Source organism: Pithys albifrons, chromosome 17 (assembly GCF_047495875.1).
Source record: "Pithys albifrons albifrons isolate INPA30051 chromosome 17, PitAlb_v1, whole genome shotgun sequence".
NCBI lineage: Eukaryota > Metazoa > Chordata > Aves > Passeriformes > Thamnophilidae > Pithys > Pithys albifrons.
In genome coordinates, this window is record NC_092474.1 from 2,626,732 (window position 1) to 2,648,917 (window position 22,186).

A 22,186-nucleotide genomic window follows, 5' to 3' on the forward strand; every position below is an offset into this window, starting at 1 on the left:
CCCACTTCTTCCTAGTTTTAGTCCTGTCCACCTGTGCACATGCACTTGGCTGTCATCTCCATTTTATCTAATCCTCTTTTACCAGAAAGGACTGAGGTCCTTCCATCTGGACTGGTTTTTTTTCCCTGCCAGGTTACCACTGGCCCCACTCACAGCCCTTGGTAGTCAGGAGTCTCTTGTTAAAGTTCTGCTGTTCTGTTCTCCTCCTAAGTTGCATCTTGGATGAATATTTCCCCCCATTTTCAATGCATATTTATGTATTCAGAGGCCACATGGATTGCTCCCACTCAAAGCTGTCTATGGATTATTTGTGAGGCAATTAAAAAGAAGCCAATTCCTTTACCACAGAAAAGAGCATTAGCTTTCTGTTTGGTTTGTGTTCTGTCTAGAAGTCAAGTGCCTGCAGTGCAATTCTAGCCTCCCAATCTATGGCTGCTATACCTGCCTAATCAGTTGGCAGATTAATTCATATAGAATCACAGAAGAACTTCTTCATCTCTTTCTCATGAAATATGTAGAACCGACAACAAAAAAACTTCTTTAAACGATAGTGAACCATTTACAGGTGAATTTTTGCCTTATTTCTCACTATAGCATTTTATGAGCTCTCACAGCATTACTCTCCAGGGACACTTCTTCTAAACTAAAATACAATCTGGTAGGATATAAAAAAAAAAACCTCTACATCCTGGCAAGTCAAATTAGCTCTTGAATTATTTATTTTGCTGTGCTTAATTGCTGCTTTTTGGCTTCTCAGGTGTAGAAATATGTTATCTCAGAGCAGTGATTTTCAACTGACCTGTTCCCCTTAAGCCTTTTGGCAGTGTGAGCCAATATTGCTGCCATGAGAGCAAAAGTGGAGAGGACTGCCTGAAAGGGAGGCCATTGCAATTAATTCTCAAATGGAATTTTAAACTAAAATTACATGATAATGTGTGTGTACAGTTCATAGGTAAATTCTACCTCTTCTGCAGAGGAACCATGTCTGGTTTTAAAGGTCACTTGATAGGAGTCAGCAACCCAGCAGAACCAGTAGGTATGAAAAGCTCTTCTACTTTCCTCTGTGAGAGTATATTTAAGCTTGTATAGTTCAGTTTTCCTTCAGGCTTCTAAAGATTTCTGCATTCCTGCCCCACTGACTTTTGTGTTGGGTCCACCCACTGTGCATTAAGCCACAATAACCCTGAGTACAGACATCACATCCTGGATGCTGACTGTGTTGCAGAACATGTAAAACATTGTATAGACTCCTGTCTTTGAGAGATGGGAAAGAATAAGAGGACAAGGAGAAGGGACCTTCCCTACATTATGTCTGGGAGCAGGAGAGAGAGATAGCAGAGATAAGGTGTTAATTCTCTGGGTGAGAAAAAGGACACATTGAGTGAAGGAGAGCAGAAATCAGTAAGTGAAAGGCAGAAGCCACAATATATTAGCAGCCATAAAGAGGGTGCTAGGAGCCATAAAAGAAGACATAATGATAGAGTATTATAGTTGCATTCTGTCTTAGGAATTGCTTTTGCTCCTATCACTGAGGTAATATCAGAGCACTGAACAGAGCTATACAGTACTGTAGTAATTAAAATTTTGCCAGACAAAGGGGGAGTATCAATAAGGAAGCCGTGAAGTAAGAGGATTTAATCAAAAGATTTCAATATTAACAGAGACAGCCTGACATGAGAAAGAGAAACTGAAATATAAGCCGAGTATCTATCAGATTGTGTCACAAAAATCCCATCATTATGGATTATGCCTGAAGTTGGCAGTGGCTTAAAAATATAGAAAACTGGTGTTTTAATGAACTCAAAAGAGCTAAAGATCAAGATCCCAAGGTCTATGGATGATACTTTGCAGGTGCTGCTTTATACTGTAAAATGCAGTGCAATTTCCTGCAGTGGCCATAAGGAATGGACTCTTGGAATGGTGTGTAAAGGGAAAAGGAGGGTGATTTCCTCCTGATCTTCTAAGTTTGATTATCCCAAGCACTCTGTAACAGAGACCTGATTATGCTTTTGTAGGGCACAGCCACAAGGTCTTTGTCCCCCTGAAAACTCCCTTCTAACATTTTCATGCAATGTACTGGAAGCCAACCTCTACCAGCAGGGAAACTCCCTGTCCACTCTGCTCAAGCTCAGCTGGATCTTTGGGGACCTGACAAGGTCCAGGTGGCTCTTTCTTTCTAGTGAGAGAAGTGATGAAGGTGAGGTCAAAAATACCTTTGCAGTCCTTCCCCTGTGCATTCCCTCTCCTCTGGAGGGTTCAAGCACATCACGGTTCATTGCAGCATCCCTGGTACCGTGTCAGGGTTGACCTGGGAAGTTTTATTTATGCAAAGGATAGCACATATGTTTATTAAGGGAGTTTTTTCTCATCCAGAGCCTTTGGATCAATTTGGTAGCTTAATGGAATACACATTTTAGACAGCAAAAGTGAAGTAATATTATCTGAGTGGAGAGGGAAGTGTGCACCATGAGCCATGTGAGCCTTTCAGATCCGTGGGACAGTGCCAGCCTACAGACCAGAAAAGCAGCTTCAACTATTCATCTACCTCAACAACCTGGAGTGTTCATTGAAGCATCCTCATTGCTTTTCAGTGGTGCAGAAAAGAGCTATTGAGATTTGGCAGCCCAAAGAACTGATCAACTCTCCAGCAGGAGTTTTTGTTGTGTTTACTTCGTCCTGGCTGGGGCTGTGGGTCTCAAACTTCCCTGGGCACACAGGAATGCTGATAGAGATGTCAGGTAGAACAGAAGGGGAATTTCTCTCTTTTCTCTTAGAGACTGAGGAAGTGAGTATGAAATTTATTTCTTTTTTAGTTCTCTGAGCGCTTATTTACAGAAAAGGCATTCTGCATTAAAAATTCCTCAGATGGCCTCAGTGAAGAATTATATATGTCAGTAGATCTGCTTGTCTGCATCTGATAAATGTATATTGTCAGTGAAATGTGAGGTACCATATAAAATCATGCAAAATAAGCTTTCAGTTTACACAGCTTTTTTTTCCCCCCTTACATTTTTGTATTAAGTTTATACTTCACGGTGCCTGATGGTGGTAGAGCCAGAGTAAAATACAGTGTTAAACCCACTGAGCCATAAAATCCAGCAGATGAGACCATGTTGTCTTTCATTTATGTCTTGTAAGGACTCTTCCTTAAATGCTTGCAAGAAAAAGGAATTCTGATTTGTGAAAACTGGGGGGAAAAAAAGATTGGATTTTTTTAATGTTAGTTCTTCATTTTTTATTGAAGTAAAAATTAGCATAGTGGTGGTGAAGAGGAAAAAAAAGAGACATGTTTATCTCAAAAGAACCCAAAGATTAGGATATTTGGGTACCCTCTGGAATAGGACAGAATTTGAGAGACATTTCTCAATGCAATTCCTGTCATTTGGGTAAGGATTTACTTTTCAACAAATTTAGAAAAGGTGACATTTGGGTGGAATTTATTGGTAAATGCCTTGTGCAATCATTCTAATTAAGAACTGGAAAGTGGAGTCTGTTTCTCAGATGCTGCATGTTAGCAAAGCCTCCCTGAAATTGGGAAGGCTATTTAAGTAGCAGAGTTGGGCAGCAGAGGATCTGGCCTGCAGCAAGCTTGTGGTTTCCCTCAGATTGTGTGCATTTATTCCTATGTTGTGCCTTTTTAAAAGTCTGCTTGAAGTCAGCAGGTGCTTTTACATATTTAAAAAGGTGAATTATATAATCATGTGCACTGAGGATCTCATAACTAACTTCTTTTTATCTGTTTTTTATCTGGAAGAAGCTGTTCTTTTTAACATTGTGAAAAATGAGACTTCCCCATGGCATGAATTCTCCAGCAATCTGATAAGGATGTAAGACAGCACAGAGTTTTTGTTTGCTGTGGATTCCTGTGGGGTTTGAGCTGCTCTGAATCAACCCAGTGTTAAACACAGAATGCATAGATGTTCAGAGGTGGACTCACAATGGGATTAGAGAAGCCTGTGTTGCCACACTATGGCCCCTGCCTTTGCTCTCAATCTTCTTACAGGCTTATTCTCTACTCTGCCTTAAATTCTGCCTTCCAACTCTTTTCCTACTTCCAGCCTGAGTCTTCAAGGCCCACAGTACTGGCATTGCTGGAACTCCCAATAAAGTCATCATGGGTACCCAACACCTTAGAAAATCCAGTGTTAGTGCAGAAATCTTCTAACTGGCAGGCTAAAGCATTAAATGCATGTATTTAGTGATATGCTCAGCAAACTCTGACAAATCAACACATCATTCTGTTGTGAAATTGCTCCTGATCAGAGGTTCCTTCCACAAAACCCCCAAGAGAGTTTCTGCGAGGAGGAATCACCTACCAAGGCACCTGCCCAGCCTGTCCTGGTGCCCTCAGGAAGCCCACCAAAATCATGGAAAAGTGATGTGCTTTGTGGAGTTTCAGCTAAGCCCTGTCCTTCACTGGACTGAGTCCTGGGAAAGAGACTTCAGCATTGTGTTCTTGTATTGCTGGAACTGCTTCAGAGAAATAAAACTGAAGTGAAAACACACTTTAGCCTGGTGAGGTCTATAAGAAAAGTAAATCTATTGTCCTTTCTCTTCTGGCTTTATCTGTTCACCAGCAATCTATTCAGAGTAAGAGGAGGACACTGACTAATATATATTTTAAGAGAGGACAGAAGGGAGGATCTTCATACGTCATTCAAATTCCAGTCCAAATTGTCTGCTTGGGTTTTATTAGGTGGGAAAAAAACCACTGGATGATGTGAAGCACTACCTTTAAAGCTGACTATTTTCACTTTATTTAGCTAACTGAAATCCATCATGTCTATGCCTGGGAGAACTTCTTCCTCCTGCTCCAGTAAATAACCTGTTAACAATGTATGCTTCTCTATGGCCATAAAGTACATTGGCTCAGATATAAGGTAGGAGCCTAATATTTTTGCATCTGTGAAAAGCAGAGGTGAATCTCAAAATTCACATCTGGCTTATGTACCTAATCAGGCAGAGCTGTGACACCTTGTCTTTTTGTCAGTTATACTCTTACTTTACATTGTTGTGTGATGGTTTATTTCCAGTAAGCAGCTCATCATCAATACTCAAGGGTTTCACTGAATCTCTGTCTATTTTTACTAATGTAGGAGCAGTAAAAAGAAGAGAAGCCTCATATAAGCAATAGGGAGACTGTGTACAAAATGACAAATATTTTGGCTGTATTCAATTACAGAGAAATTGGTGTCTTCTTACAGAAGAGATTGGAAAATTTATGGTAGTTCAGATGGACACAATGAATCCTGTGCTGTATCAAAAATAGCGTGGCCAGCAGGCCCAGGGCAGTGATTCTTCCCCTGGACTCTGCCCTGGGGAGGCCACACCTTGAGTGTTGTGTTCAGTTCTGGGCCCCTCAGTTCAGAAAGGATATTGAGGGGCTGGAGCGAGTCCAGAGAAGAGCAACAAGGCTGGAGAAGGGACTGGAGCACAAGCCCTATGGGGAGAGGCTGAGGGAGCTGGGGGTGTTCAGCCTGGAGAAGAGGAGGCTCAGAGGTGACCTCAGCACTGTCTGGAACTGCCTGAAGGGAAGTTCTGGCCAGGTGGGGGTTGGTCTCTTCTCCCAGGCACTCAGCAATAGCACAAGGGGGCACGATGGGCTCAAGCTCTGCCAGGGGAAATTTAAGTTGGAGATCAGAAAAAAATTCTTTACAGAGAGAGTGCTCAGGCATTGGAATGGGCTGCCCAGAGAGGGGGTGGATTCACCATCCCTGGAGATTTTTAAACGGAGTTTGGCCGTGGCACTGAGTGCCATGATCTGGTAAAGGGACTGGAGTTGGACCAAGGGTTGAACTCGATGATCTCAGAGGTCTTTTCCAACCCAATCAGTTCTATGATTCTAAGACTGAAAATGCAGTTTGAATTAACTTCGTAAACTTTTCCCTTTCTGTTGGCCTACACAAGAAAATTCATGGTCACAAACTAAATATAACAAACAAAATACAAAGTAACAAACTTGAATCTATGCCTTTTAAGCAACAGCAAAAGAAAAATGAGAAAAGATCAGTGTTAAATCCTACTACCTTTGTGAATCACAGCAAACTGCCATTCCCTTAAAGACACATGTGAGAGCTCTGCAAAATCTTCAAAGCTTATTTCAAGGGGAAACACAGTTACAAAGGAGTGAACCAGTGGCTGTTTCTAATACTACTTTGAGGAGTGATTTCCACCCTTATGTAAGTCTGCTACCTTTCTGGATCAGTTTCTCTGTAAATTCATAGCAACTTCAGACTACCTTGGTCAGAAATAAGTGTTTGGACTGAAGCTTTTTACTTTCCTTTTGGGATGTAGCTTCTGTTGAAAGCACATTGATGTTTAAAGCCTTTTGAAATGGTGGAACATTTCCTGCAGTTCACTGCTTTTGCACCATCTGGCAATTGAAATCTTCTCATCACCAAAGAGGTTTTAGAAGGAATAAAGCAGCCACACTTGTCATTCAAACTAGATCCAATGGGGTCAGTCCTCTAGAAATAAGATTAAAACCTTTGAGTAACCTTCAGATTCTTGCAGACCCTGGTGTGTGTTTAGTTCTTCAGGACATGTCAGCAAGATCTGTGTTTAATCACTACCAGGAATACTGGTGGTGTAGCCAGAGAGACCATTTAGCTGCTCTTGGTGATGGTGTCTCTCAACACTTGGCCATTGTGAACTGAATTAACTGCCTCTAGGCCTCAGAATAAGTGTTTGGTCAGATTTTGTGTTACTAAACTCTGGTACAGGTTCATAAAGGTAATAATTCCTGTGCAGGTGCTGTGGGAGGTATCCCCCACCCAGCTGCAGCCCCGTCAGTGTGTGCAGCGATCTGTGCTCAGCCCCACTCTCTGTGCCTTGGGCTGCCATCTCACCGTGTTCATGCTCACAGCATTAGAGAACCTCATTATTCAGCCTGCAAAGCAGGACCTGGGATTACTGGATGGCTGTAAAACATGTGGCTGTTTCTGTTGCTCTCAGGGTGGAACCTGCACTCACCCGGATCAAAGAAGATCGAAAGCGGATCATCCTGCCCGCCATTGACAACATCAAGTACAACACCTTTGAAGTGCAGCAATACGCCAACGCAGCCCACGGCTACAACTGGGGGCTCTGGTGCATGTACATAATCCCCCCGCAGGACTGGCTCGATAAAGGGGATGAGTCAGCTCCCATCAGGTAAATCTCCCATGTGCTGCCACTTTGGTGCCAGCGATGCTTCCATCTCAGCCCTCTGCCAAGGGGGAATTGAAGTGAAAAGCGAGGCCATGGTGGGATAGTGAACGAGGCTGGGGCAAACAGATGGCTCTGCATAGCTGTGTGTCTGTGTCTCCTCTCAGAACTGCACCACGAGGGACACAGAAGGGCATGTCCTCTAGCTGTGAGTGTGTGCTTCAAGTTCATATTGTGGCTCTTAGATCTTTTTCATCTTGGCTTTTATTTTCCAGTGGACTGTGAGTATTGAGCCAGTGAGACATTGTGTGTATGAGAAACCAAGGTATTGTGTATTTGATTACAAAGAGGCTGATTTCACTTTTGTTCTGGGGACAGCAGTCTTGGCCATCAACCCAAACAAGAGCTCCCCAGGAACACCAGCAGGAGCTGTGTCAGACTTGCTTTGTTCAAAAGTTTCTCTTTTTTTTTTTTTTTTTGAGAACTTTGCACATGTTCTGAGTTTTCCTACTGGTGGAGTATTAAAATTAACTAAGACCATGTAGTCAGATTATAATTTTATTTTTCTGTGTAAGAGAACATTTTACATTACAGAAATGGAATTTTCTCAGGAAATGCTGTTACATGAATTGTGAAGGCGTTTTTTAGAATTATTACAGTGGGAAAACAGGAACTGATGTGAAAAGGGCTTTCTTTTCCCTTCATTTGAAAGTTCATATCTCCTAGTCCTTCATCTCCAGTGCAGACTCTTGTCCAACAGCTCCTTTGAGACATACTGTGCTGGGTTAAGGGTACTATTGTTAGCAACTCTTGAAGTAAATGCTAAAAAATATGAAGCCCAGGTATGCACTTTGGGTTGCTATACCTTATTCTACCCTATTTTTAAGATTTCTTAGGAAGAACACAATTTACCACCTTAACATTGTCTTCATATATATGACCTTCATTTTAAAGCAAGCTAAAGCCCTACTGAATGATCCTCGTGTGGGCTCTGGCAGAGAAGGTGAGGTACTTCCCTTCCAGTGTAAAGCTTGAGTTTTCAGGTCCTGAAAAGTTCATCCAAACACTTCAAACTACATATCCACCTGAAAAGATCCAAGTGATCCTTTGGAAGTGAAAAGATGCAGACAAACTGATCACATTTCCAAGTCCAGGGGATCATTTGGAAGGGACCACCTCACAGGATCCACCCCTTATGCAGAGTAATATTTCAATCTGCATTTGAGCAAGTGTTGCAAGTTGTACTTGGGTTCATTCTCATGCCCTGTGACTGTAAAACAGAGCTATACAGTAACATTAACCTTATTTACTAGAGGACAGCACAGTCCATCATCACTGACCCTTTGCTCAGCTGGAAACCTCAATAAGCAGGAAAGTAATTACTTAGGAAATCAGTTTTCCTGGATAACATGCCCTGCTCACCTCACATTGTTTAAAAAGTGTGGGTGTTTTATACCTGTTTGGCTCAGCCCTGAGAAACAGGTTATTGATGAAGGAAAATTAATCAGCCAGAGCTTTCATTCCTGAAACCAGGGTTTCAGTCCTTCATTCATGAAAGGTTTTGCACACTTCATGACTTCCAGTTTATAGGTCATGCACTCCCTAAGGCATGGAAGCTACATCTGCAAAACACTCTGGAAATCCAACTGCAGATTTTTTTAACAGAGGATGAGGAATCTCATCCCTGTATTGCTGGGATAAGAGGGGTTTTTTCAGCTTTACAGGGCCTGATACACCATGATCTTTCCTCAGGTTTTATGTTCAAGCTCCTGCTGGTGTTGTGCTGGCAGTGAGCTGGACTGACATAGAAGTGAACAAAGTCCAGACTCAGGCAGTGTTTAAATCTGATGCACATAAGTAGCTGGCTCCTGAGAGCAGCGATTTTATTGTGAACCCAAGTGAAGAAACCCTCCAATTCAACAGTGCATAAACTGCCCAGAGACAGATCAGCCAAGCAGCACAAGGAGGAGAATGGCCAAGCCTTCCTGACAAATATCAGGAGCACTGACACATTGTGATTGCCTAAGCATCTCTTCTGCAAATTAAGAATTACGTGCCTTGAAGTGCAGAGACATCAGCATCGAGCTGTGAACACGGACATGTCTCCCTGGGCACATGAAGGCAGTGACAGGAGAGCAGAGCACCCACTTCATAGCCACATGCACTGCTTGCTGATGTGCCTCCAAAACAGTAGCACCTGGGTGGATGTGCTAAAGCCTTTGGCTGTTGTGTTATTCCTATCTGTAGACATACAATGTGATTTTGTAGCTTTTAAGTGACATGTCAGTGTAATTGTGGTAATGAGAAAAGTGAATGTGTGAGTGTTATTGAGAATCAGAAAGCCTATTTTTGGATTGAAAGTTAAAAGCACCCATGATGAGAACTTACTGGCTGTAGAATATTTAAAGTGTATTTTCAAAAGAAAGCCAAAGTCAGGCTAGTGAGCAAACTTTTTAAAAAATCTGTTGGTTTGGTACAGATTTGGGGTTTTTAATCAGCTTTCCAAACTGTGTACTGTAGCTGTGATTTCTGTTTCAGTCCACTTTGCAAGACATGCAAGTGGTGTTTGGATCCATGTGTCTGTCCAGTGCATTCATAAGATTGCAGGACTGTTCATCAGAATGAAAACTGCAAGCTCATTTAGTCCTTGCTAACACTGTTCCTCTTAAGGCTTCTTTTGACACTGTCTTCAGAAAATAGTGGATTTGGCTTGTGCCTCTCTGAGTGTTTGTGAAAGGAAAGGCATGTAACACATAACCCTGTGACTGGTTTTGTGGTTGGTTTAGCTGAGTATTTCCTGCCAGATCTGCGAAGGGATTAAAGATTTTCAGCATTAAGAGACGTGTCCCCTGGTATCAGTGAAGGATCAAAGCCCTGGCATTTCTTATGTTTGCACTATATGAATAAATATCATTGATCTGCAGAATTGGGTGAGGCATTGAGAAAGCAGGGTCCAATTCCTGTTTTCTTCTGGGACTACACAATAGATGTACTTATTTCTTTACTAAGATTTTTCTTCTATTTGAAGCCTGATCCTCTAATGTCTTGAATGCTGACAGTGGTGTGATCCTACACAGAGCCTTGCTGGGAAGGAGCGGGGACTGTCCCTCACACCAGTGGGGCACTGAATAGGCAGTCATGTCAAAGTGTGCACCATAAAATGTCACATCAGCTGTTATGGTCTAAGGGACAAAGGGGATGTGGCCTTGAAGTGGTAACAAAGGTAAAGAAACAGCACGAACAAAGTGTCAGATTTTGTAAAGATTTCAGATACACTTTAAAGTCAGTCCTTTTTTCCCCCCCGTGTTAATACTCTGAACTTGAGAACAATTGATGTTCCCTGAGTCGGCTTCTGCCAGCAATCCATTTTACATGTTTGACATTTGAGATGTGAGATGTCTCCAATGTGAAGATTTAAATGAGGATTGTTATTTTGACACGCTGTGTCCATCACGTCGTTTTCCATTTGTGTTCCTGAGAGCACACTGCCCCAAAACGTCCTTATCATCTGGCAACAAACTGTGTAACAAAGGAGCCCGTTTCAGAGGGTTTCTAATGAATTTGACTATGCATTGAAACCTGCTGGGTTTTTTAATGTGGGCTGTATTTTTTTCTGGGTTTTGGAACAGCGAGGAAGGTTTCTGGTATTCTGAGCTCTGGCTCTGACTTGTCTTCCCTCACCTGCCGTGGTTATGATGGACTGCTCTGCATTTGATTTCTTGATCAGCAGCCACTAACATTAGAGCCATTAGTCAGCCTCACTCAGCCAAGCACTGCACAGCTTTCCATTTTATCTTCCTCCAGCAGCAGTGGTGCATTTCATTGTTGCATATGTTCTCACTTACTGCTTTAATATGCCATAGCTTGGGACCAGGAGGAACGTGGTTGTACACACGCTGCATCAACCACTTCAGAAAGCACATGTGTCTTGCTTGTGTATATAAATTAGAGTTTGATGTGCCCCCAGTGAAGTGTTTTGTGCTGCCTTCTGTACCTGGGGGGTGTGTGCCCATCTCATGTGCAGATCAGGCCCTGTGCTGCTCTCCCACAGCCATGCTAGGTCTTTGCTGCTCTGGGAAGAAATCCGTCTGTGTACCTGAGCTTAGGAAGATAAAGTCTTTCAGGACAAACCATTTTGTTGTATAATAATAAAACTGGGCACTGTTTATTGGTTTTATTACGGCCATCTTTTCAGTTTCCTTCCATACAAGAGCCTGTACAGAGCAGTTTCTTTTTTATTTGTCCAAGTTCTGATGGCTGTTCTGCTTGTTCCAAAAAATACTTCCATGGGTCATCAGAGAGTTATTCTACATCCATATTTGCCCTACCTTTTTAGCTGAGCATTAGAGTGTCATTTTTTCCCCCTCTAGCTCCTGAGCAGCAAATCTGCCCTTGAGTTCTGTTCTCAGGGCCTGCTGTAAGTCCTTCTTGCAAAAGACAAGTTGTAAGAAAAAAGAAATATTTATGCAGGTACCATGCAGGTTTCTGCACTTACCTCAGGCCAGGGGTGAGGTGCTGCTTAAGAACCTCAATCAAAGAAGCATTCTGCCAAGGGAGGTGGAAGACTCAGAGATATGATGTGTGATGTGTCATTTGAATCTTGTTCTCTCTTCTTTATGCATGTATATATACATTTATATTTATATATTTATTTATAGTTATATTTGTGTTTGCATTTATGTATTTATGTGTGAGCGTTTGTCAGTTGTCTTGGAAATTGGACTTGGATGCTCTGGAAACTGTTTCAAATGTGATGTGATTGCATGATGGTGTGAGTATGTGGATATATATATAGAGAGAGAGAGGGAGATATATATATATATATATATATATATATATATATATATATATATATATATACTGACTTTAAGGCAGGGGAGAAAGATGCATAAGGGAGAGGAAGATTTGCTGTATCACAGACAGGATGTCAGTCTGGTGCTTATCCCTTTCTCCTTTGCTGCTCTTGACAAAGCTCCCAGGCAACATCCTTCTGTAAAGGGGAAGGGGATGGATGGATGGAGAAATGGGTATGGCACCTGCTGGAATTTTGCTGACAGAGCTGTGCTCCTGGGGATCTCACTAAAACAAAGTAGTTGTGACTCAGACCTACAGCAAGTGTCATCCCTGGCCAACATGCCTTCTGTTTCTAGTACCTCATCCTGTAGCAGGCACTGCCCTCCCCACCCCTGTGCCTCTCTTCCCTCCAGCTGCCTGTACTGAATCTGCTGCAGGCAGGGAGGGAGAGTTCACAAAGCACTGCTCTCTCTGCTTCCTCCCTTTCCCCAGGGCATTACCCCGAGTAATGTCTCTCTTGTATCTCCCTTGCTACAACTGTGCTATCAGGTAATCTCCACAAATTGACTATGCTGTGTCTTTCTCCAGTGCAGGATCAATAGGGTTCTATGCTGCATTTTAAGCTTTTAGCTGCAAAAACCCTTTTGCTGTGTTTGCCACATCATCCTTTGAGTGCTGCTGTTGATTATAATTAATGCTTAAAACATCCTCAGTTGTGTCAAACAATATTCCACAGATCAGTTAAGTTTCACAACACCTTTGAGGTGTTGATAAAAATAGTACACCTCTAATTGCTATTTTGTGGTGCCTTCCTTCTAAAAATGTCACTGTTTTACTACAAAGTGCATGATTAAGGAAAAGAAGTTGCTTTATATAAAGCAGGTGGTGTTAGGTTAATATGTTGTGCTCTGAAGCCAAGAAGCACTAAGGGCATGCACCTTCTCATGTGCTGCCCCTTGGCTGGTGAGCACTGGTTAAGGCACACTAAGGCAGTTAGTTTTGCTCACAGATCCATTTCCAGCTTTCAAGGAAAGTCTGCTGCAATGCCCTAAAACTGGTAGATATACTGGAGTATTTCAGGTACTGGAAAAACCCAAAGCTGAGAGCCAAGTGAGGGTCTCCTGCTCTTGGGAGGCAGATATTTTTAAAAAATGTTTGCAATATGTCAATGTGATACTGTAGTCCAGTTTAAAATCATTCTGCCTTGTGCTTAAAATGTTTTTAGAAGTAAGTTTTGGGGTTTCAGGCTGCTGAAGCAGTTCTCAGACTTTTACCCACTATTATTGTGTGCTTCACAGATGGAAGAACAGAGGCAGAGGTGGGGGACTCACTGAAGGCCAGATGAGTGACAGAGCTGGGAATAGAGCTGGGGTCCCCCAGCTCACAGCACTGTTATCTCCTCACTGGGCAGTGTGATCACGTTGCACTTCATTTCCAGCTGGGTCAGACAAAGCTCAGGGAAGTTGAGGGCCTGGGCTTGGTGAGGAGTGAATGTCCAAACCTCTTTGTGACTCTGCTGGAAGTGTTGAACATGTAATATACAGAAAACTCAATACTGCACCGTAGGTGATTCTTCCATTGTGTCAGGATGTGCCAAGGGCAGAGCCAGGGGCTTCTCAGTTCAGCTTCTGGGCTTGCAGCTGTGCTGCTGTGCAGACCAGTGGCTGCAGGCAGCCAAATGCAGGTAGAAAAAGCCACTGACAGTGGCCATTTTTGACTGAGTTCTCTGTAAAGCTGGATGTGGTTCCTTCTGTCATTGTGCTGCTGCTGTTGCTCAGTCCTAAAAACATTTTTTTTCCTGAATAAGCCATGAAGGCTTGGGGAGTCTATATTTGAATCTAATGAGAGGAAACAAAACCTAGAAAGGAGAGAGGGAGCTGCAAAGGCAGTCCTCAGTGGCATTCAGCTGTGAGTGATGATTATGTAGCTGCATCCAAAATATATTTCCCACCCCCATTCAATTAACAACTCAGTGTTTCAATGGACAGAACTGACAGCTGCAAAAATCCATCCCCCAGAGAGAGAGATTCCAGCACCTGAGAGCAGTCTGCAAATAGCAGTACCATTCTCATTAGAAAGGAAGGAGATATGTCTTCATGGGAGCATCCTACTGCTGTAAGGAGCTGCCTCCAGAGGATTTTTGGCAGGGAGAGAGGGCTGGGAAGAGAACGAGTCTAAGCTCAAAGTAGAATCTCAGTTTGGCAAAGCAGTGATGCCTTAATCCAGTGAAGCCTGTGTTTAGTTTTAGACACATAAAAAGGAAAATGAAAGAAGTGGTGTGTGTTTCTTCCCACTATTGCCTTCCTTAAAACTTAAGAAATACACTCAAAATATTCCCTCAAAGGTTTGTTTCATTATTATTCATTATCTTCTTCTTGTCTTTATTTCTGTTTCTAGTCCAAATGTATTCCTTGTTAGCTTAAAATATGGTTTTCAATGATACAGGATGTGACATTGAGTATATATAGGATATGTCTGGTCCTGGGTACAGAAGAGCTCTCAGCCTTTTTAGATAACTCTGTTTTCAGGCTTGGCTCTAGGAAATACAAACAGGAATATGGATTTTATCAAATAACTTGACTTTATAAATACTCTCCATCTTGCAATGATGCTGGTGTATAAATAAATGCATCAACAGAGGATGGAAGTGCCCAGTCAGGAGTACCCAGGACTATGAATGGTTTTCATAGGGCCTTGAGACCACTTCTAACTAGAGACTGAACAGAAAGTCTTCACAAATAACAGTACTAAGCAGAGATGTACTGGAATGTCTTGCACACACAAAAGGGGGACTCTGGGTATGGCAGAGGTCCAAGCACTGAGGGTGCTGGTGGTGACCCTGCTGCAGTTTCTTTGTAAGGTTTGTGACATCTGGCCTCAGTTTCCTCTGTCCTTCTAGGTGGAATGAATGCAGGGATCCTCTGAGAGCTCCACTTCAGTGCAAAGACATCTGTGAAAGCCAGATGTTTGCCTGTGTAACCACCATTGAATCTTGTCCTCAGCTCATCATCCAGGGAATGCATCTCACTCTGTAAGGGTGAAACATGAGAGTTAATCAAGCTGTTTCAAGTTCTTTGTCAGAAACAGTGCTGATCAAATGTGTTCCCATCAACAGCTGCCTTTTTCAATTATGCAGAGAAAATATTAGAGGGATGGTGTGCACTGCAGTGTAGGCTTGTAATGGTGTGAGAGGTGACAGTGGCTTTTAAACTGAGAAAAAGGGCAAAGAAGAGATGCTGAAGTGGTACCAGCAGTGCCAGTGCCCGTTACAGTCAGCAGCACCTCAGTAAAGGAACCCTGTCATGGGCACCAAATAGTTCCTGTCATAGGGTGAGCTCTGCTCTGCAGTGTCAGGATATGCCTTAGGCCCAGGAGCAAAGAACTGTTTTGTCAAACCATATCTTGCCCATTTGTTTGAAGCCTTTTTAACCTCCTGCTGTAGAAATGATGAACTGCTGATGAGAAAAAGGACCTGACATGGTAACATTGCTGCAGTCACCTGCTGCTACCAGTGGGATCCACCAACACATGGTTAGAAAATGTTTGTTTTCCTGGCCAGGGAAATGTTTCACATGTGTGTGAAACCACCTCCTAAATGTATTTCTTGGATGTCAGAGGCAAATGCCTTGTGAATAGCTTTCTGTACAGATTGAAGAAACTTGCAGGTGTCTGGGACAAGAGAGACTTCATAGTGACAGTATTGCATTAGTGCATTACAAAGGAGACTTCTTAAAATAGGTTTTAGACCTTTTCCATCCTGTTTGTTTCTGTAGGGCGTTTTTATGGAGTACAGACATAAGCTTGTGCCACAAATAAAGCATTCTCTCTTCTCCTAGAAAATAGAAAATTGGCAAGAGCTGGAATTTTCCTATGTATTTTTACAATAGTACTGTTAGGAATGATGTTGTGTCTGCCAGACAGCCCCAAATCACTTCCCTTTCAATGGAAGAGGCAGCACAGATCATCCTTCTAGGTCAGCTCCAAAAGTGTTCAGTTTCTCAAACGATTTTACAGTTCTGATTCAGCACTCTGGTCTGTTGGGATCCCACTAAAATGAGGGGGTCTGTCCCAGGGCCTGGGCACATCCTGTGGATCAGGCTGCAGGATGACTCCCTGGGATTTTGAAGTAGGCACCACACAATCTGCAGCTGAATTGCAAGTCAAACATGGAGCTGCAGGTTCTTGTTGATTTTTCACCTTGAAGTTAGTCAAGTTTACATTTTTAAATTGTGGGTTCTAGGAGCCAAAACTAGCTCCCACTTTGTATTTTTGAAAGGCAGGCGTTGTAACCAGTACAGAGATGCAGAGAAAGTGCAGACAGATGAAACCAGTGGATGTCCCTGGCTTGTATTGCACTGAAATAACGGTTGTGTTCAGAAGGTAAATACTCTTAAAATGTGGTGTCATGTAGTGCTGCTTAGTCACAGCTTTCAGATTGTTTTATGCAGGAAACCAGAACCATAGTTCTTCACATAAATAGGTGCTCAAAGAAGCAAAATTTTTTTGTCAGAAATCACTTGGTTGGTCAGTGGCAAGTCTGAGAGCAGTTTATTCATCTGAAAATTTTTGCCTTTCTAAAGTCTGACCTCAGCAAACATAGAAATATTATTCATAGAATAGCTTCACAAAGGCTGAAATTCATATGCTAGAGCTGACCCCAGAAAGTCCCTTGGCAAACTTCACACCATGATTGATCCATGGCTCTCAACATGCACTTACTTTTAATATGTGGGTAATGAGATTCCTCCTTTCTGACAAAGGTTATGGGGGTTTTTTTGTGTATTAATCTAATAAAGTGTTGTCTAGTTCTTGTGCTACTCTGTGATAGTGAACCTCAGCTCCAACACAGAGGTTCTGTCCATAAAATAAATGAAAACCAGCCTTGTACTTCACTGACATGCATGGAGGACTTGCCTTCATATCCTGTGTGTCACACAGACAGCTGGTCTGATGTGTCTGGCAGTGTGCTTATTATTTGGGTGGCTCTGGTCCCAGAAGGTTCTCTGTGCACTGGGGGACCAAGTGCAATGTGATTGATGCTAATAGATAAATTTAAAATGTAAACTTGAAGACTAAGAACCATTTTGTCTGATGATATGAATTCTGTAGTAGCTAATAAATGACATTTTTTTGCTTTATTCTCCCTGTGCAGGACACCAGCCATGATTGGATGCTCATTCGTAGTGGACCGAGAGTACTTTGGGGAGATTGGCTTGCTTGACCCTGGTATGGAGGTCTATGGAGGGGAAAACATTGAATTAGGCATGAGGGTGAGTAACAAAGACAAGACTTTGTGCCATGTCCATTTGCAAAGAAGGATGAGGAGCTTGTGGGCCCAGCAGAATTGCTGCCTGACTGATAAGCTATTATGCTGGAGTAATTGATATTGCAACACTATCTGGAACTGACAGTCCCAGTAAATGAATGTTCCTGGCCTTACTGCCCCTGAGAGGACTGATAACAGTCAGAAATATGGTTTATTGGTTCATTCTGTCAGTGTCTGAACCCAGTGGGAAAGATTTTCTCCTTTGCCAGTAGCTTTGCTTGTGCAAACAGCTACACTAAGTCTCTGTGTGCTCATTGTCCTTAGTTGATGGTGGACATTTGTGGCCTAACAGATGGAATGCCTGCAGAAAACTAAGGCCAGGCTGGTAGGAGTCAGTTGTAAGGTTCTACACATGACACATGATGAATGCTGGGATATTTTACAGCTTTAAGGGTCCTCTTTATAGAGTAAGAACTACAGGGTAGAGATATTTGATCCTGTCAAGTAGGTCAGTGTGAAATGTGGACAGTTGACTTTGGAACAGCATCAGTCCACCCTCTGCCCTGGACCTGTAGGAGGTTTCATACCTGTGATCCTTTGCCCTTGTTTTGAAGGTGGTGCTTGCCATCAAGTCCTTCTGAAGTCCAAGGAACATGTCTTTGCTTAGCATTGGGAAATTAGGCCACTTAATGTTGCATGAACACAGTTTCCTCATTATGAAGCTGACTGTTTAATTATTTTCCCCTTACTCTTTATCCCCTGCTTCACAGTAACATGTCCCTGGTGCATGTAATGTGCTCATTAAAGCATATACTCTACTCATGGTGAGACACTGAACATCAAATTAGTCCATTCTTTATCTGACTCCTTTTTTTCTAAAATGGCTACAAACTCCTTCCCACCAGTGGACTGAGGAAGAAGGTCAATGCAGCAAGAGTTTATTTTCACATGTGTATTTATTATTCCAGCATCACAAGAGGGATGGGGTTTGTAATGGGACTGTGTGAATACGCTGCTTATACTTTAAGGTTCAGAATTCACATAGGGGACAGGAAAACTGCTACCACAAATCATCCAATTTTCCTTAAGAGGGTCAGGCTATTACCAGGATTGTGTGAGCTTTCCTTTATCATTGTGCAGGGCTTTGAGCTGTTTGAAACTTTTTCCACATGGCTGCTCCCAGAATAGATTGAACACTCTGGCAAAACTCTGGCGTAGTTGATGAATAAGGCTCCTAAGAAATCTGAAAGCTGTCACTCTTCCTGAGAGGAGAAGAACTTGCTGAGTACGATTAGGGCTCCTGGTAAACAGAGGCAAAGGTTTTAATAGGATTATGAAATGGCACTTGCTTGAAGAGACAGGGATTTGAAGTGGGAGAGGACAGATTTCCAGGGATAGGGAACCTGTTAAAGCCTGCAGAAACCTTGGGTGTAGAAACTGGCTCTCATTCTTTGAGTTTTATTGTGGCTGGGGCTCTTTTGCTCTGTGAGAAAAACTAACTATTTGGAAGAATTTTTATGGAAGTACAAGAGTGTGAGTTTGATTGCTCTGAAATAAGCTGTATGTCCATAGCATGGATCTGTTTCTCTGTGTTTCCAGCCTGGATCTATCATGGTAAGTAATATACAGTGTCTGCCTCCTAATTTGCAAATCCTGTGCATGATCCCCACTGAGTGTCTTTCAGAGCTGTCAGACACTAACAGCATGAAAATGCACAGGAACCTTCTCTCTGGGATATTTATAAAATCCCTGTGAATTTACCAAGGTTGTTTTTTTAACTCCAGAATCTCCAAGTAAGTTGCAAAACATCCCTCCTTTCCCAAGGCCTGATGCCCCGACCTACACAGGGATATTTGGCATATCCCCTGCACCTGCACAGAGGGATGCTGTTGACCACGTGTGACTCTGCTTGTGTGAAGCAATGAAAGACAGAAAAAGGAAGGAATAAATGACTGAATAAGTGAAGAACAAAAATTAATAATAAATAGTAAGATATAGGGAAAGTGGTGACACTCATTTGACTGAAAACAGTCCCTACTTAAAATAGCTGTAACAATAATTTTTTAAACTTTTTTTGCAAACTATTATCATGTTACTGCTAAAAGAAAAGGGATTAGGTTTGGAATGTCTGAATTAGATTACATTGCATCTAATGAGCCCTCGTTTAAATTGTTTTAATAAAGTGAAATAGGGAAACTCAGTGAAACTAATGAGCTGATTTGGGAGGCTATTGCTTGATAACCCAGCTAATTCCCATTAAATCTACTGTTTATTAAAAAATCATGATGTTGGCTATTCCACTACTCAAAATTCCATATATGGCAATATTTAAATAATTAACCTAAGTGATTTTTGTATTGAATAAGCAATGCAGCCACTGACTGGGGCTGTTATGCCTATTGAAAGTATTACGGACTCTGCAGCTCTTTTTAAACTCATACTATTTTCTGTGTGAACTTCATGTTGGTTAGAGCTGGAACATTCTCCTGATTGGGGTGTCTTTGCAATGAAGTCAATGTCTGTTTGCCAAGCAAGGGAGATCCTACTTTGGTTGAGAAAAAGTACCAGCTGTTCTGGGAAAGAAAGGGGAGATGGACATGTTTGCAGGCTTGTGATAGTGAGGAAATAGAGGGACACTTACATAATGTCATCTTGTACAATATTTTTCAAAGATTATGGATTCAGCACAAGATGGATAAATACAGGATGGAATTTTGTCATGGACAAATGGTGCTATTCTCTCACTGTTCACCAGGCAGCTACTGAAGCTGTTGGGAATTATCTGTGAGCACCTGAAAACTGATTTTGGCCAGGAACTTACAACATCAAACAGTGGGTGACTCTTCCGTGGACGAGTTGCCCTTGACAAGCATGGGCAGCATTCAGGCAACCACCCCTGTGCTGCTCTGACTCCTGTTCCCTCCTGTGTGCAGTGAGCAGCAGGTAGCCCTGTCTTCATTTCAGCTGAGGTTCAGCTGTCTTTTTCTCAACCTGGAGGCAGAGATACAGAAAACAATGGCACTGTCTCATGCAGCTAAGGCCCAGATGTGTCTGTGCCCAAAGAAGACACTGAATTCAGGGAAGATCATGTGAATCTTTGCTGCTCCTGAACATCAAATGGTCTCTCTGACTTGCAGTACAGAGAGATGTCCCAATAGTAAGAAAAGTTCAAGCAGTGCTTGAATGCAGAGAAAGGGATCCCTTTAAGTGAGGGTCCCAAATTTTGAGCCTGTAAGAACCTGCATGGTTTGCAAGTGTTATGCAAGTTCCATTCCTAGTGGGAGCTACAGACACATTTAATTATGTAGAAAGGGATTGTATAAACATTAAAGGCCTAGTTTATGATTTAACCCAATACAAGCAGTTTATGATGCATCTTTTTATAGTGAGTCATTAATCATTGCACTAAGGATCTCTCACTTCTCTGGTGCTCCAGTGGTAGGGTGAATGAATGGCTGTTCCTTTTCCTTTGTACCCATCAACTGTAACAGTGGGTGGGAAGAGACCAAGCCTTTATTTTAGTGGATGCTCCAGTAGAAATTAAATTCTGCTGCCACTGTTTAGAATCCAAACAAATGAAATAAAAAATGTGTTGCCCCATTGACAACTGAAAATAAAACTTTTTTCCTTTATGGCCAGCATCAACTGGCCCCACTGCTTTACTCTCAGTAGCACTGAGACACCTCACAGGAGGGAATCTGCATCAGCTGATGGATTCTCAGAGGTGCTAACTCAGAGACTTGAAGAAACAAACAATCAAAACACCAGCATCCTCCACCCCAACTAATGACTTAACCAGTTTTAGATATCTGAAAGAAACTGCTGTGTAAGAGCTTCTGGCCAGAGAAGTGAATTAGAGCTGTCCCTGGGTACCAGTGTGACAGTCAGTAAGTTACAGTGAACCCCAGGGATGGCTTGGCTGGTTTTCCAGCAGAACCTGCCGGGATGCTCAGGGTTAGTCCTGACCTTGGCCCATTCAGATGTGTCAAAGGTAACTTAGGGCAGTTTTGTGGCAATTGTCAGTGATAACAGCCCACAGAATTGTCAATGAAAAGAATTTTCTGGAAACAGGATGAAACCCAGATCATGTGCACTCTCTGGTGCTGTGATCACACTGGTGATGGAGGCCACGCTGCCAGGCTGAGATCAAGCCTGGGTTGTGTATACAGAAACACAGTCCCACCTCTGGGTTTGCAGAACTACAGCATGTCCTGTAAAATCATCCTGCAGATGCACTGAAATCTCTTTATAAGAAAATAAAACTCCTTATGTAATGGACTTTAATACACAAGCAAATCATTATACTTTCCAAACTTGTGTTATATGCCCTGCCTTTACTTTCTTTAAAAATAGATGAACTACATTTTCTCTGAACAGAAATGCTAATGGTAGATTGTTGAGTAGTGAATTCTTGACCTGATTTTATTACCTTTAGCTAAGGAGATTTAGATTCCTTTGAGCAGTCAGTGTTTTAAATGCAGATTCTAGGCTGGTATGCTGTAATAAAAATGTCACAAGGTTTATGTATAGCAAACTTTAATTCTGAATTCTGGACAATGCTTTTTGCTCTGTGTGATTCATGAGGTCAGGTGCCTAGTCTGAGAGCTAAGTAGAAACCTCTTTCTGGAGAGTTTCTCAAAATTTCAGGTTTTTTTCCCACATGCTGTGGTAAAATACAAGTGAAAATTGTTCAAAAACGCAGGTTAATCAAAATGTCTTTCTTGGTAAATCTAAAAATACTTCGTTTTTATTTTGACCTTTCCCAGGTTGTAATTTTTAGTAGAAATCAATGAAATTTTGAATGAAAAGTTTTAAATGAAAACCTTTTAGTTTGAAGAGGTTTAATCACTTAAATGATGTTAACAGAACCCCACGATTGCTGACATCTGAAAATGTAGTGCACTCTGTCCTTAGACATGCCCAGTCACACTGGAGTGCAATAAATCAGCATTTTCAGCATGAAGTTAAATGCTCTTAAAA

At 42.1% G+C, this 22,186-nt stretch overlaps 1 protein-coding gene across 2 annotated transcripts in view; it reads left to right on the forward strand.

Moving 5' to 3' along the window:
* Window positions 1-22,186, forward strand: part of GALNT9 (polypeptide N-acetylgalactosaminyltransferase 9) — a 141,056-nt gene that overhangs the window by 47,190 nt on the left and 71,680 nt on the right. For both annotated transcript variants that reach the window (XM_071572319.1, XM_071572320.1), the window contains exons 5-6: window positions 6,955-7,152; window positions 17,093-17,210. In XM_071572319.1, the coding sequence (XP_071428420.1) occupies window positions 6,955-7,152; window positions 17,093-17,210 (316 nt within the window). The remainder of the gene's footprint in view (window positions 1-6,954; window positions 7,153-17,092; window positions 17,211-22,186) is intronic.